General features: G+C 49.7%; 1 protein-coding gene across 1 annotated transcript in view; it reads right to left on the bottom strand.

Annotated features, from left to right (window-relative positions):
• hk2 (hexokinase 2) overlaps positions 1-15,378 on the bottom strand; it is a 70,482-nt gene that overhangs the window by 12,707 nt on the left and 42,397 nt on the right. Inside the window, exons 7-12 of the mRNA XM_038785270.1 lie at positions 12,178-12,361; positions 10,492-10,647; positions 10,065-10,298; positions 8,799-9,103; positions 5,594-5,742; positions 84-203 (exon numbers count right to left, since the gene is read on the bottom strand). Of these exons, the coding sequence (XP_038641198.1) occupies positions 84-203; positions 5,594-5,742; positions 8,799-9,103; positions 10,065-10,298; positions 10,492-10,647; positions 12,178-12,361 (1,148 nt within the window). The remainder of the gene's footprint in view (positions 1-83; positions 204-5,593; positions 5,743-8,798; positions 9,104-10,064; positions 10,299-10,491; positions 10,648-12,177; positions 12,362-15,378) is intronic.

Below are 15,378 nucleotides of genomic sequence, written 5' to 3'. Positions count from 1 at the left end.
GGCCGAGAATGAGTGTGAATCTGATGGGACCTGACCGCCATCATCTCTCTCTCTAAGATGTCGAATCCATCTGTAAAACTGACCTGATCCAGGTTCCGCTGTTCACACGGAAAGGAGAAGGTGAATCCCAGCGGGAGGACGCAATCCTTCATCCCCATGTACTCCAGGAAGTCCAAGATACAGTGAACAATGTGGTCAAACAACTGCAACACAAACAGAACGACCAGATATTGGAGAGCACTTATCCCCATTTCATGCAGGAAGTACAACAGCCAATTAGCACACAGCACCAACAGCAATGTCATGATGCCAAATAACATCGCGTTGGCTGGTCAGGTCACAGGGAGTAGCTTTGCTTTGGTATTTGCTTCTGAGAGAGCGACGAGGGTCACCATTTGTTGACGCATTACCCATTGAGAAGGTGGTGGTGAGCTGCCTTCTTGAGCCGCTGCAGTCCCTGAGGTGTAGGTACATCCACCGTGCTGTTAGGGAGGGAGTTCCAGGATTTTGACCCAGCAACAGGCAAGGAACATAGAACATAGAACATAGAACATAGAACGATACAGCGCAGTACAGGCCCTTCGGCCCTCGATGTTGCACCGACATGGAAAAAAACTAAAGGCCATCTAACCTACACTATGCCCTTATCATCCATATGATCCAATAAACTTTTAAATGCCCTCAATGTTGGCGAGTTCACTACTGTTGTAGGTAGGGCATTCCACGGCCTCACCACTCTTTGCGTAAAAAACCCACCTCTGACCTCTGTCCTATATCTATTACCCCTCAATTTAAGGCTATGTCCCCTCGTGCTAGCCACCTCCATCCGCGGGAGAAGGCTCTCGCTGTCCACCCTATCTAACCCTCTGATCATTTTGTATACCTCTATTAAGTCACCTCTTAACCTTCTTCTCTCTAACGAAAACAACCTCAAGTCCATCAGCCTTTCCTCATAAGATTTTCCCTCCATACCAGGCAACATCCTGGTAAATCGCCTCTGCACCCGTTCCAAAGCTTCCACGTCCTTCCTATAATGAGGCGACCAGAACTGTACGCAATACTCCAAATGCTGCCGTACTAGAGTTTTGTACAACTGCAACATGACCTCATGGCTCCGGAACTCAATCCCTCTACCAATAAAGGCCAACACACCATAGGCCTTCTTCACAACCCTATCAACCTGGGTGGCAACTTACAGGGGTCTATGTACATGGACACCGAGATCCCTCTGCTCATCCACACTACCAAGAATTTTACCATTAGCCAAATATTCCGCATTCCTGTTATTCTTTCCAAAGTGAATCACCTCACACTTCTCCACATTAAACTCCATTTGCCACCTCTCAGCCCAGCTCTGCAGCTTATCTATGTCCCTCTGTAACCTGCAACATCCTTCCGCACTGTCTACAACTCCACCGACTTTAGTGTCGTCTGCAAATTTACTCACCCATCCTTCTGCGCCCTCCTCTAGGTCATTTATAAAAATGACAAACAGCAACGGCCCCAGAACAGATCCTTGTGGTACGCCACTCGTAACTGAACTCCATTCTGAACATTTCCCATCAACTACCACTCTCTGTCTTCTTTCAACTAGCCAATTTCTGATCCACATCTCTAAATCACCCTCAATCCCCAGCCTCCGTATTTTCTGCAATAGCCGACCATGGGGAACCTTATCAAACGCTTTACTGAAATCCATATACACCACATCAACTGCTCTACCCTCGTCTACCTGTTCAGTCACCTTCTCAAAGAACTCGATAAGGTTTGTGAGGCATGACCTACCCTTCACAAAACCATGCTGACTATCCCTAATCATATTATTCCTATCTAGATGATTATAAATCGTATCTTTTATAATCCTCTCCAAGACTTTACCCACCACAGACGTTAGGCTCACCGGCCTATAGTTACCGGGGTTATCTCTACTCCCCTTAAACATAGAACATAGAACAGTACAGCACAGAACAGGCCCTTCGGCCCTCAAATGTTGTGCCAAGCCACGAGCCTTCTTGAACAAAGGGACCACATTTGCTATCCTCCAGTCCTCTGGCACTATTCCTGCAGCCAATGATGACCTGAAAATCAAAGCCAAAGGCTCAGCAATCTCTTCCCTGGCTTCCCAGAGAATTCTTGGATAAATCCCATCAGGCCCCGGGGACTTATCTATTTTCACCTTGTCCAGAATTGCCAACACTTCTTCCCTACGCACCTCAATGCCATCTATTCTAATAGCCTGGGTCTCAGCATTCTCCTCCACAATATTATCTTTTTCTTGAGTGAATACTGACGAAAAGTATTCATTTAGTATCTCGCTTATCTCCTCAGCCTCCACACACAACTTCCCACCACTGTCCTTGACTGGCCCTACTCTTACCCTAGTCATTCTTTTATTCCTGGCATACCTATAGAAAGCTTTTGGGTTTTCCTTGATCCTACCTGCCAAAGACTTCTCATGTCCCCTCCTTGCTCGTCTCAGCTCTCTCTTTAGATCCTTCCTCGCTTCCTTGTAACTATCAAGCGGCCCAACTGAAACTTCACGCCTCATCTTCACATAGGCCTCCTTCTTCCTCTTAACAAGAGATTCCACTTCTTTGGTAAACCACTGTTCCCTCGCTCGACCCCTTCCTCCCTGCCTGACTGGTACGTACTTATCAAGAACATGCAATAGCTGTTCCTTGAACAAGCTCCACATATCCAGTGTGCCCAACCCTTGCAGCCTACTTCTCCAACCTACACATCCTAAGTCATGTCTAATGGCATCATAATTGCCCTTCCCCCAGCTATAACTCTTGCCCTGCGGGGTATACTTATCCCTTTCCATCACTAACGTAAAGGTCACCGAATTGTGGTCACTGTTTCCAAAGTGCTCACCTACCTCCAGATCTAACACCTGGCCTGGTTCATTACCCAAAACCAAATCCAATGTGGCCTCGCCTCTTGTTGGCCTGTCAACATATTGTGTCAGGAAACCCTCCTGCACACATTGTACAAAGAACGACCCATCTAATGTACTCGAACTATATATTTTCCAGTCAATATTTGGAAAGTTAAAGTCTCCCATAACAACTACCCTGTTACTTTCGCTCTTTTCCAGAATCATCTTCGCCATCCTTTCCTCTACATCCCTAGAACTATTAGGTGGCCTATAGAAAACTCCCAACAGGGTGACCTCTCCTTTCCTGTTTCTAACCTCAGCCCATACTACCTCGGAAGAAGAGTCCCCATCTAGCATCCTTTCCGCCACCGTAATACTGTCCTTGACTAGCAGCGTCACACCTCCCCCTCTTTTGCCCCCTTCTCTGAGCTTACTAAAACACCTAAACCCCGGAACCTGCAACAACCATTCCTGTCCCTGCTCTATCCATGTCTCTGAAATGGCCACAACATCGAAGTCCCAGGTACCAACCCATGCTGCCAGTTCCCCTACCTTATTTCGTATACTCCTGGCATTGAAGTAGACACACTTCAAATCACCTACCTGAACACTGGCACCCTCCTGAGAAGTCAAATCTGTGCTCCTGACCTCTATACTCTCAATCTCCCGTACCCCAAAACTACAATCCAGGTTCCCATGCCCCTGCTGAATTAGTTTAAACCCCCCCAAAGAGCACTAACAAATCTCCACCCCAGGATATTGTTGCCCCTCAGGTTCAGATGTAGACCATCCTGTCTATAGAGGTCCCATCTTCCCCAGAAAGAGCCCCAGTTATCCAGAAATCTGAATCCCTCCCGCCTGCACCATCCCTGTAGCCACGTGTTTAATTGCTCTCTCTCCCTATTCCTCATCTCACTATCACGTGGCACGGGCAACAACCCAAAGATAACAACTCTGTTTGTTCTCGCTCTGAGCTTCCATCCTAGCTCCCTAAAGGCCTGCCTGACATCCTTGTCCCCTTTCCTACCTATGTCGTTAGTGCCAATGTGGACTACGATTTGGGGCTGCTCCCCCTCCCCCTTAAGGACCCGGAAAACACGATCCGAGACATCATGTACCCTTGCACCTGGGAGGCAACATACCAAACGTGAGTCTCTCTCGCTCCCACAAAATCTCCTATCTGTGCCCCTGACTATTGAGTCCCCAATTACTAATGTTCTGCTCCTTTCCTCCCTTCCCTTCTGAGCAACAGGGACAGACTCCGTGCCAGAGGCCCTTACCCCATGGCTTACCCCTGGTAAGTCGTCCCCCCCACAAGTATCCAAAACGGTATACTTGTTACTCAGGGGAACGACCGCAGGGGGTCCCTGCACTGACTGCTTCTTCCCAGTCCCTCTTACAGTTACCCATCTATCTCCAGTCTTTGGTGTAACTACTTCCCTGAAGCTCCTATCTATGACCCCCTCTGCCTCCCGAATGATCCGAAGTTCATCCAGCTCAAGCTCCAGGTCCCTAACACGGTTTTTGAGGAGCTGGAGTTGGGTGCACTTCCCACAGATGAAATCAGCAGGGACACTGACGGCGTCCCTCACCTCAAACATTCTGCAGGAGGAGCATTGTACTGCCTTCCCTGACATCACCTCTAGATTTAAAAAAAAACAAGAAAAAGAAAAAGAAAGGAAGAGTCACCTTCACGAACTGCCCCTGCTCCCGCTTCCCAACCACCGTGGGGTAGGGGGGTTGGTTAGAGGAGGAGGTAGGGTGGGAAACACTCACGAAGTGTTTCGGGTTTAACTGTCACTTGACAACAGCCCCTCCACAAACCACCTTCAACTTAGGCTGACCGCACTGCACGTATGCAAATTTCCCCAGAACAGCTGATCAGTAGCTCTGCTCTGCTGCCCTCTGCTGGATGCTTGTCTTCACTCAAACTCCTTGGGTCTCCTTCGCAGGTTCACCTTCAACTTAGGCTGACCGCACTGCACGTATGCAAATTTCCCCAGAACAGCTGATCAGTAGCTCTGCTCTGCTGCCCTCTGCAGATATATTTCCAAGTCGGGGCGGTGAGTGACTTGGAGGGGAACCTCCAGGTGGTGGGGTTCCCAGGTATCTGCTGCCCTTGTCCTTCTAGATGGTTGAGGCCGTGGGTTTGGAAGGTGCTGCCTAAGGAGCCTTGGTGAGTTGCTGCAGTGCATCTTGTAGATGGTACACACGGCTGCCACTGTGCGTCGGTGGGGGAGGGAGTGAATGTTTGTGGTTGGGGTGCCGATCAAGCTGGGGCTGCTTTGTCCTGGATGGTGTTGAGCTTCTTGAGTATTGGAGCTGCACTCATCCAGGCAAGTGGAGAGTATTCCATCACACTCCTTATACCCCACCACCTGGAGGTTCCCCTCCAAGTCACTCACCGCCCCGACTTGGAAATATATGTCCGTTCCTTCACTGTCGCTGGGTCAAAATCCTGGAACTCCCTCCCTAACAGCACAATGGGTGTACATACACCTCAGGGACTGTAGCGTTGAAGAGGGCAGCTCACCACCACCTTCTCAAGGGGCAAATTAGGGATGGGCAATAAATGCTGGGACCAACCAGCAACACATCACGCAAATTAATTTACAAATAAATTCTCAATAAGAACGCTGGCCCAGTGTTGACGGTGAAGCTGCTGAATCTAGAGACAGACCAGTCTCCATGGTGACCAGGCAGTCTTGCACTCACCTCCTCCCCTGTTCCTTCCATGGCATCCATAGGGATGGTGTAGATCTTGTTGTGCATTTCGACAGCCCGCCGCTTCCCACTCCGAACCTTCACCAGTAATACCCGGAAGTTTGTCCCTCCGAGATCCAGGGCCAGAAAATCTCCTTTCTCTGGAACAGGGAAAAAGAGGCGGACTCTCTCTGAAGTTAATACAACCCGGGACATGTTAAGGAATTGACTAGTGTGTACAAAACTCTCTCCAGACTGTCATGTGAGAGTACCTTTAAGAAATGGGTGTTTACAAATGGGTGTGTATATAAATATCTGTAGTGAGAGTACCTTTAAGAAATGCGTGTTTATTAGTGCAGTGATGTCAGAGAGTGGGTGGAGCTGGGCTGTCTGTCAGCTTTTTACTTTCATTTTAGGCTGTTTGCTGCAGGGTGTGTTTTAGTTTCGTTTTCAGTGTTGGAGCTGAAGCCAGACAGAGCAGGTGTACTGCTGATCTCTCTGCCATCAAAAGACTATCTCTTGATGATTTGGTGAATTCAGAATTATAAATGTTCTCAGTGGTGACTTTAACCGGATGTGCTTCTGTTGAAAGGTGTTTTAAGTCTTATGAATGTTAAAAGGAAAGCTTAAAGGATTACTTAGTGTTGTATTCTTTGGGGGTTGTATTTGAATTGATGGTTGCTAAGATGTTCACTGTATGTTTCAAAAAGGGTAACTTGATTTTCTAGAATAAACATTGTTTTGCTTTAAAAAATACTTCTCCATTTCTGTTGTACCACACCTGTAGAGTGGGCCGTGTGCTCCCCATACCACAATCTATTAAAAGGTGTGGGTCAGGTGAACTCCATGGTACACTTTGGGGTTCTCTAAACCCTGGCCCATAACAAGACATTCTCAGCCCAGCTAACAGTTAAAACACACAATACAACTATCGGCAAATCATCCAACACTCGAATGGAATCCTCTCACAGATCAACAAAGCCTTGTTTATTCAGTGGATGTTGGCGACATTAATCGCCCTTTGAACTGTGTGAGTTGATAGGTCGGTTCAAAGGGCATTTAAGGGTCAGTGAGGTGGATCTGGGGGTCACATGTAGGCCAGACCAGGTAACGGGGGCCAATTTCGTTCCCTAAAGGACATTAGTGAACCAGGGTTTTTAGGGCAACCGTTTCTTGGTCATCATTAGATTTTTAATTCCAGAATTTCTTTTTTTTAAATAATATTTGAGGTATTTGAAAATGTTTATAACAAGTGACATCAACATGGTAAAATAAACATTCCCCCCCCAGCCCAATATTCACACACCTCAACAATACAACAATCCCACCCCTTCTGCATCTGCTGACATTTTAATTTTCCCCGAGAAAGTCGACGAACGGCTGCCACCTCCGGGTGAACCCGACCATTGACCCTCTCAAGGCAAACTTTATTATCTCGAGGCTGAGAAACCCAGCCATGTCACTAACCCAGGTCTCTACACTCGGGGGCTTCGAGCCCCTCCACATTAACAAGATCCGTCTCCGGGCTACCAGGGAGGCAAAGGCCAAGACATCGGCCTCTTTCGCCCCCTGAACTCCCAGATCTTCCAACACTCCAAAGATCGCTACCTCCGGACTCGGCAGCACCCGTGTTTTTACCACCATGGACATTGCCTTAGTGAAACCCTGCCAAAACCCTCTAAGCTTCGGGCATGCCCAAAACATGTGGACATGTTTGCTGGGCTCCCCGCGCACCTCGCACACCTATCCTCTGCCCCGAAAAACTTGCTCATCCTAGCCGCTGTCATGTGTGTCCGGTTGACTACCTTAAATTGTATCAGGCTAAGCCTGGCGCACGAGGCGGTATTAACCCTGCTTCGGGCATCCTCCCATAGCCCCGCCTTTATCTCTCCTCCTAGCTCGTCCTCCCAAATTCCAGAATTTCTATTAGAATTAGAACAGTACAGCACAGAACAGGTCCTTCGGCCCTCGATGTTGTGCCGAGCAATGATCACCCTACTCAAGCCGACATATACCTATACCAATAACCCAACAACCCCCATTAACCTTATTTTTTAGGACACTAAGGGCAATTTAGCCTGGCCAATCCACCTAACCCGCACATCTTTGGACTGTGGGAGGAAACCGGAGCACCTGGAGGAAACCCACGCACACACGGGGAGGATGTGCAGACTCCGCACAGACAGTGACCCAGCCAGGAATCGAACCCGGGACCCTGGAGCTGTGAAGCATTTATGCTAACCACCATGCTACCGTGCTGCCCACCGTGCTTTCACCATCTGCCATTGCGGGATTCAAACCCGGGCCCCTTGAGCTTGGATTACTAGCCCAGTAACAATCTCACTAGCCCCCCCTCCCCCTCCCCCATTATAATCATAAGTACCTCACAACCCCTTGAAGCACCATTTCCACTTCTAACCCGGGGGATGGGATTTTCGTCCAGTCCCGTCAGGGGGTCAGGGCCAGAAAATTCCTCCCCGGCCTTTCTTCTCGACAACGTCGAGTAGGCCGAGGCGTGACGGAACCGATGTCAAGTTCTGAAGGGGTTCCGATCAGGATGAACAGGAAGAGAATGTTTCCACTTGGTTGGGGTGGGGGTCCAAAACTACAAGGGACAACTTGGAGATTGTGACCAACAAGGGACTCAGGGGAACCCTCTCCTGCCAGTGAGGGGTGAGAACGAGGAACCGCCAAACGGTGAGGGGTGGGAATGGTTGACAAAAAAAACAGAACGGGGCAGCTCAAAGAAGCACAGGAGGATGTTGAGATGACGGAAGGGGAGTTGCGTGGAGTTTAAATACCAAGATGGACCTGTTGGGGAAAATGGGCCATTTCTGGGTGACATTCCTTTTCTCATTGGTTCACGGGAGGTGGGCGTCACTGGCACGGCCAGCTTTTATTGGCCAATCCATTCATTGCCCTTCAACAGAGTGGCTTGGTCGGCCATTTTGGAGGGCGTTTCCGAGTCAGTCACGTTGCCGTGGAGTCTGGAGTCGCGTGTAGGCCACACTAGGCAAGGATGGCAGATTTCCTTCCCCAAAACACCATCACCAATATGTGATACAAGTCGTCATAACTCAAACAATGATTCTCAATTTTGTGTTGAATTGGAATGGTCCAACAGCCAAAGGGGAGTAAAGGTTATCCTATCAGTGTTGGGCCACATGCTGAAGGGGCAGTGGACTAACCCGGTCCAGCATCCGTATCATTTCCATACCTGTCCCGTCGGGGGTGGAGCGGACGTACGTGGCCAACATCTTCACGGCGGCCGAGCAATGGGTCTCCTTTTTGAGGCCCCGTTCCATTTCCTCCCTCATCCTTCTCTTCACCTCCAGGAGCTGCGCGTCACTCAACATCAAGGTTGCCAAAATCTCCTCCCGCACCTTCTGCTGCTTGGCCAGCCGGTAGGCCACCGCCGTAACCATGGCAGCGCCCTTCCCGCTCCCATCCTCGGAGGGCAGGAAGCGGACCTCGCAGGTGGGAACCAGCCGCCTCACTGCCTTGTGCAAGCGCCTGGCAAACCTATTGCAGACAATGAAGGTCTCCATCAGGCAACTCTCAGATTTGCAGATAAACAGCCGTGACTCTTAGCATTTGAAATTCCCCCTATCCTCCCAGCATGAACAAATTCAAAGGGAATTGAGATATTTCGTTAACATTCATTTGAGGGATGTTGGCGTCGTTGGTTAGACCAGCATTTGTTGCCCATCCCTAATTGCCCCTTGAGAAGATGGTGGGTGAGCCGCTGCAGGCCGTGTGGTGTAGGGACACCCACAGTGCTGTTAGGGAGGGAGTTCCAGGATTTTGACCCCAGCGACAGTGAAGGAACGGCCGATATATTCCCAAGTCGGGGCGGTGAGTGACTTGGAGGGGAACCTCCAGGTGGTGGGGTTCCCAGGTATCTGCTGCCCTTGTCCTTCTAGATGGTAGAGGTCGTGGGTTTGGAAGGTGCTGCCGAAGGAGCCTTGGTGAGTTGCTGCAGTGCATCTTGTAGATGGTACACACGGCTGCCACTGTGCGTCGGTGGGGGAGGGAGTGAATGATTGTAAAAATAGGGAGGTCGTGCTAAAACTATACAAGGTGCAAGTTAGACCACACCTGGAATACGGTGAACAGTTTTGGTCCCCTCCCTATTTAACGAAAGATAGACTGGCTTTGGAGGCTGTCTAGAGAAGGTTCACTGGGTTGTTCCCGGGTAGGGAGGGATTTTATGAGGAGAGGTTGAGTAGGCTGGGCCTGTTCTCATTGGAGTTTAGACGAATGAGAGGCGACCTTATTGAGACATAGAGGATTCTCAGGGGGTTTGACAGGGTCGATGCTGAGATCAGGTGGTCACATCAGGTGGTCATGATCTCACTGAATAGTGGAGCAAATACAATGGGCCGAATGGCCTAATTCTGCTCCTACATCTAATTGTCTTCAGGAGCAACAAGGCTGATGCTAAGGCCCCGAAGAAATCAAATCGCCAGGGACACGTTCTTACTGCGGGTGTTTCTTGTAGACAGAGCCATCCACCCCGATGGTGGTCCGCAGTCTCTGGACCCCTTTGTTCTCCTTGATGCGCCGCAGGACAGCGGCGAGCGTGGCCGCGCAGAGGTTCGCCGAGCGGGTGGAGACGATGGTGCAAACGCGCTGCGTCGCGGCACAGTCGTCTGGCGTCGGCTGGAGGCCCAACCGGGTGAGAATCTCACAGGCCTTCTGCAGTCCATCCCTGTCCCTGTGTTGACAAGCAGAAAATAAATGATTGGCTCGACCTTTACGCCCAAGATTTGCATTCCCAGTCGTCCATCCCTCGGCGAGTCGGGGCCCTCAGGAGACGTTTTGGAAACAGGCCCCCATTTCGGAGCAGAGACCCAGAACAGGTCAATCTGAGAACAGTAACACCTGACTGGATGGAACTTTTGGCCTACCTCTCAATGGCGGAGACATATTTGGTCTCAAAGTGGCCCTTGATGAGTAGATCGGGTGAAATTATGCCACCAAACAGCAGTCCGTCCTTGGCCATCTTGACGAGGATGATTCGAACCAGCTCCCCCATGTACATCCCACTGATCATCTTCTCAAACCTGGGAGGCCAATTGAAAGGAGTTAGCTGGCTGTGCTGTGGGCTTGTAGCTGCAATGTCCCTGATTCATTCACAGGGTCCCCCAGTGGACGAACAATCCCTGCAGTGCAGAAGGAGGCCATTCGGCCCATCGAGTCTGAACTGACCCTCCGAGAGAGCACCGTGCCGAGGCCCACTCCCCGTCCCGATCCCCATAACCCCACCTAACCGGCGTATCTTTGGTGTGAGCACCCAGGGGAAATCCACGCAGACACAGGGAGAGGTTTTGTTCCATGACCCGCGCCCACCCCCTCCCCCTCCCCACCCCGCCGACACATCTAATCCTGGTGATGTACAGCCCAGCTCCGCCAATTGGGATGCAAAAGGACTCATTACCCAACAAGGCAAATGCACGTGGGATACAGGAGAACTCAATAAGGTGGATTCAAAATTGGCTTAGTGTTATAACCGGCCTGCTTACCATTGGCTGGGGACTAATGACAATCCCACAATCCTGTGGGAGTATGAGCTTCCCCAATGAGGGGGGGGGGGGGGGGGGGGGGGGGGGGGAGAAATCAATAGCAGACTCCCTGCATAAATAGAGCTGGCCAGTTTGGAACCAGCAGAGAGAGAGAGAAGTAAGCAGCAAGGGACGTTGCTGCTGCTGTTGTATATATGTGTTATTCTAAATAAATGTTATTTCTTTGTATCCTGAAAACTCGTGCTGGATTCTTTGTGGCCCTCACAGTGTGGCTTCACTGCGCCAGGGACCCAGGTTCGATTCCCGCCTGGGTCACTATCTGTGTGGAGCCTGCACATTCTCCCGGTGTCTGCGTGGGTTTCCTCCGGGTGCTCCGGTTTCCTCCCACAAGTCCTGAAAGCCGTGCTGTTAGATAAATTGGACATTCTGAATTCTCCCTCTGTGTACGCGAACAGGTGCTGGAACGTGGAGACTAGGGGTTTTTCACAGTAACTTCATTGCAGTGTTAATGTGAGCCTACAAGATTATTATTATGAGTGTCTTGGGTTACAGGAACATATAGACGGGATGGCCAAATGGGCAGAAAGGAGGCAGATGGAATTTAACCCTGAAAAGTGTGAGGTGATCCACTTTGGAAGGAGTAATGTGACAAGGAAGTATCAATGAATCGTCGGACACTGAGAAGCTCCAAGGAACAAAGGCATCTTGGCGTGTTTGACCATAGATCTCTGAAGGCAGGAGGGCAGGTTAATAGGGTGAAAAAGGCATAAGGGACTCCTGACTTTATCAATCGAAGCGCAGATGACAGAAGCAGGAAGGGAGGTCATGTTGTAGCTGTGTAGAACTTTGGAGAGGCCACAGCTGGCGTACTGTGCTCAGTTCTCGTCGCCACTCTATAGGAAGGATGTGATTGCCCTGGAGAGGGAGCAGAGGACATTCACCAGGATGTTGCCTGGGCTGGAGCCCCTGATTAATGAGATCGCATTTTCCCACCAGGTTGAATTAATTCATTGAAGTTAAAAGGCCCCTGGATCGCCCATCCAGGAACGTAATATGTCGTTACTGACTTACAGCTGCTTTCCTGGGTTGATGGAGCCTCGGTCAATCTCTCGGTCAAATTCGGTTCGAACGGCATGCAGCTCCCCCAAGTCACCAAACGCACCCCACTCCATATTGATGCACATCTGGCCTTCGTCCCCTTCCACCAAGTCAATGTGCTGCATATCTTCCATGTAACAAGCGTTGGTGCCCGTACCTACAAAAGCATTGGGCAACCCGGTTACCACCAAGAGAATAAACGCCAAGACAGTTCCCAGTTCGACTCCCAGCTTCAGAGTTCCAGGGAAGCATTGGATTTTGATCAGGTTTGTGTCACATTATCCCCACAACTGTTTTCCACTGGCAAAGCTGAGGGTCACGGTGTAAAAATAAGGGAGTTTCAGATGGAAAAGAGGTGAATTGTTTATCCCTCATATGTAAAAAGCAAGCGGGTGGCCTGGGAAAGGATTGGACCACTTAAGGACAGTGGGGGGGAATCTATGTGTTGAGCCAGAGGACTAAATGTTAATTTAGTTAATTTAGAATCATAGAATTTACAGTGCAGAAGGAGGCCATTCGGCCCATCGAGTCTGCACCGGCTCTTGGAAAGAGCACCCTACCCAAGGTCAACACCTCCACCCTATCCCCATAACCCAGTAACCCCACCCAACACTAAGGGCAATTTTGGACACTAAGGGCAATTTATCATGGCTAATCCACCTAACCTGCACATCTTTAGACTGTGGGAGGAAACCGGAGCACCCGGAGGAAACCCACGCAGACACGGGGAGGATGTGCAGACTCCGCACAGACAGTGACCCAAGCCGGAATCGAACCTGGGACCCTGGAGCTGTGAAGCGATTGTGCTATCCACAATGCTACCGTGCTGCCCCATTACTTTGCATCACTATTCAGCAAAGAAAGGGACTTTGTGGAAGATGATTCTTGGGTAGGGTGTGTGGACAGTCTGGATCATGTTAACATTGAAAAGGAGGAGGTATTAGGTCTTTAAAAATATATTATGATAAGCCTCCTGGGCCGGATGGACCCCAGAATACCGAGGGAAGCAAGGGAAGAAATTGCTGGGGCCTCGACTGACATCTTTGTTTCCTCATTGGCTGCAGATCCCAGAGGACTGGAGAATAGCTAATGTGGTACCGCTGTTTGAGAAAGGTAGCAGGGATAATCCTGGAAGCAATAGACAGCTCGGTTTTGTAAAGGGGAGGTTGTGCCTCACTAATTTGGGCAGCACGGTAGCATTGTGGATAGCACAATTGCTTCACAGCTCCAGGGTCCCAGGTTCGATTCCGGCTTGGGTCACTGTCTGTGCGGAGTCTGCACGTCCTCCCCGTGTGTGCGTGGGTTTCCCCCGGGTGCTCCGGTTTCCTCCCACAGTCCAAAGATGTGCGGGTTAGGTGGATTGGCCATGATAAATTTCCCTTAGTGTCCAAAATTGCCCTTAGTGTTGGGTGGGGTTACTGGGTTATGGGGATAGGGTGGAGGTGTTGACCTTGGGTAGGGTGCTCTTTCCAGGAACCGGTGCAGACTCGATGGGCCGAATGGCCTCCTTCTGCACTGTAAATTCTATGATAATTTGATTGAGTTTTTTGAGGAGGTGACAAAGATGATTGATATGGGGAGGGCGGTGGATGTTGTTTACATGGACTTCAGTGAAGCCTTTGACAAGGTGCCTCATGGCAGACTGGAACAAAAGGTGAAGTCACACGGGATCAGTGGTAAGATGGACACAGAACTGTCTCGGTCACAGGGATCGGTGCTGAGGCCTCTATTGTTTGTAGTGTACATAAACGATTTGGAGGAAAACGTAGCCGTTCTGATTAGTAAGTTCGCGGATGACACCAAGGTTGGTGGAACGGCAGATAGTGTTGAGGATTGTCAGAGGATACAGCAGGACATATTGTTGGAGAAGACAGCGTGAAGCAGACTGATAAGCTTGAGGAGATACTTGTCAGGAGAAAGGTAGCGCGTTTTGAAAAACTTTAGGATAGACAAGTCCCCCGGGCCTGACGGGATATATCCAAGGATTCTATGGGAAGCAAGAAATGAAATTGCAGAGCCGTTAGCAATGATCTTTTCGTCCTCGCTGTCAACAGGGGTGGTACCAGAGGATTGGAGAGTGGCGAATGTCGTGCCCCTGTTCAAAAAAGGGAATAGGGATAACCCTGGGAATTACAGGCCAGTTAGTCTTACTTCGGTGGTAGGCAAAGTAATGGAAAGGGTACTGAGGGATAGGATTTCTGAGCATCTGGAAAGGCATTGCTTGATTAGGGATAGTCAGCATGGATTTGTGAGGGGTAGGTCTTGCCTTGCAAGTCTTATTGAATTCTTTGAGGAGGAGACCAAGCATGTGGATGAAGGTAAAGCAGTGGATGTAGTGTACATGGATTTTAGTAAGGCATTTGATAAGGTTCCCCATGGTAGGCTTATGCAGAAAGTAAGGAGGCATGGGATAGTGGGAAATTTGGCCAGTTGGATAACAAACTGGCTAACCGATAGAAGACAGAGAGTGGTGGTGGATGGCAAATATTCAGCCTGGAGCCCAGTTATCAGTGGCGTACCGCAGGGATCAGTTCTGGGTCCTCTGCTGTTTGTGATTTTCATTAACGATGAAGAGGGAGTTGAAGGGTGGGTCAGTAAATTTGCAGATGATACGAAGATTGGTGGAGTTGTGGATAGTGAGGAGGGCTGTTGTCGGCTTCAAAGAGACATAGATAGAATGCAGAGCTGGGCTGAGAAGTGGCAGATGGAGTTTAACCCTGACAAGTGTGAGGTTGTCCATTTTGGAAGGACAAATCTGAATGCGGAATACAGGGTTAATGGTAGGGTTCTTGGCAATGTGGAGGAGCAGAGCGATCTTGGGGTCTATGTTCATAGTTCTTTGAAAGTTGCCACTCAAGTGGATAGAGCTGTGAAGAAGGCCTATGGTGTGCTAGCGTTCATTAGCAGAGGGATTGAATTTAAGAGCCGTGAGGTGATGATGCAGCTGTACAAAACCTTGGTCAGGCCACATTTGGAGTACTGTGTGCAGTTCTGGTCACCTCATTTTAGGAAGGATGTGGAAGCTTTGGAAAAGGTGCAAAGGAGATTTACCAGGATGCTGCCTGGAATGGAGAGTAGGTCATACGAGGAAAGGTTTAGGGTGCTAGGCCTTTTCTTATTAGAACGGAGAAGGATGAGGGGCGACTTGATAGAGGTTTATAAGATGATCAGGGG

Source organism: Scyliorhinus canicula, chromosome 26 (assembly GCF_902713615.1).
Source record: "Scyliorhinus canicula chromosome 26, sScyCan1.1, whole genome shotgun sequence".
NCBI classification, from domain to species: Eukaryota; Metazoa; Chordata; class Chondrichthyes; order Carcharhiniformes; family Scyliorhinidae; genus Scyliorhinus; species Scyliorhinus canicula.
Note: the sequence above shows the minus strand (reverse complement) of the source record. Positions and strands in the feature narration are given on the sequence as shown.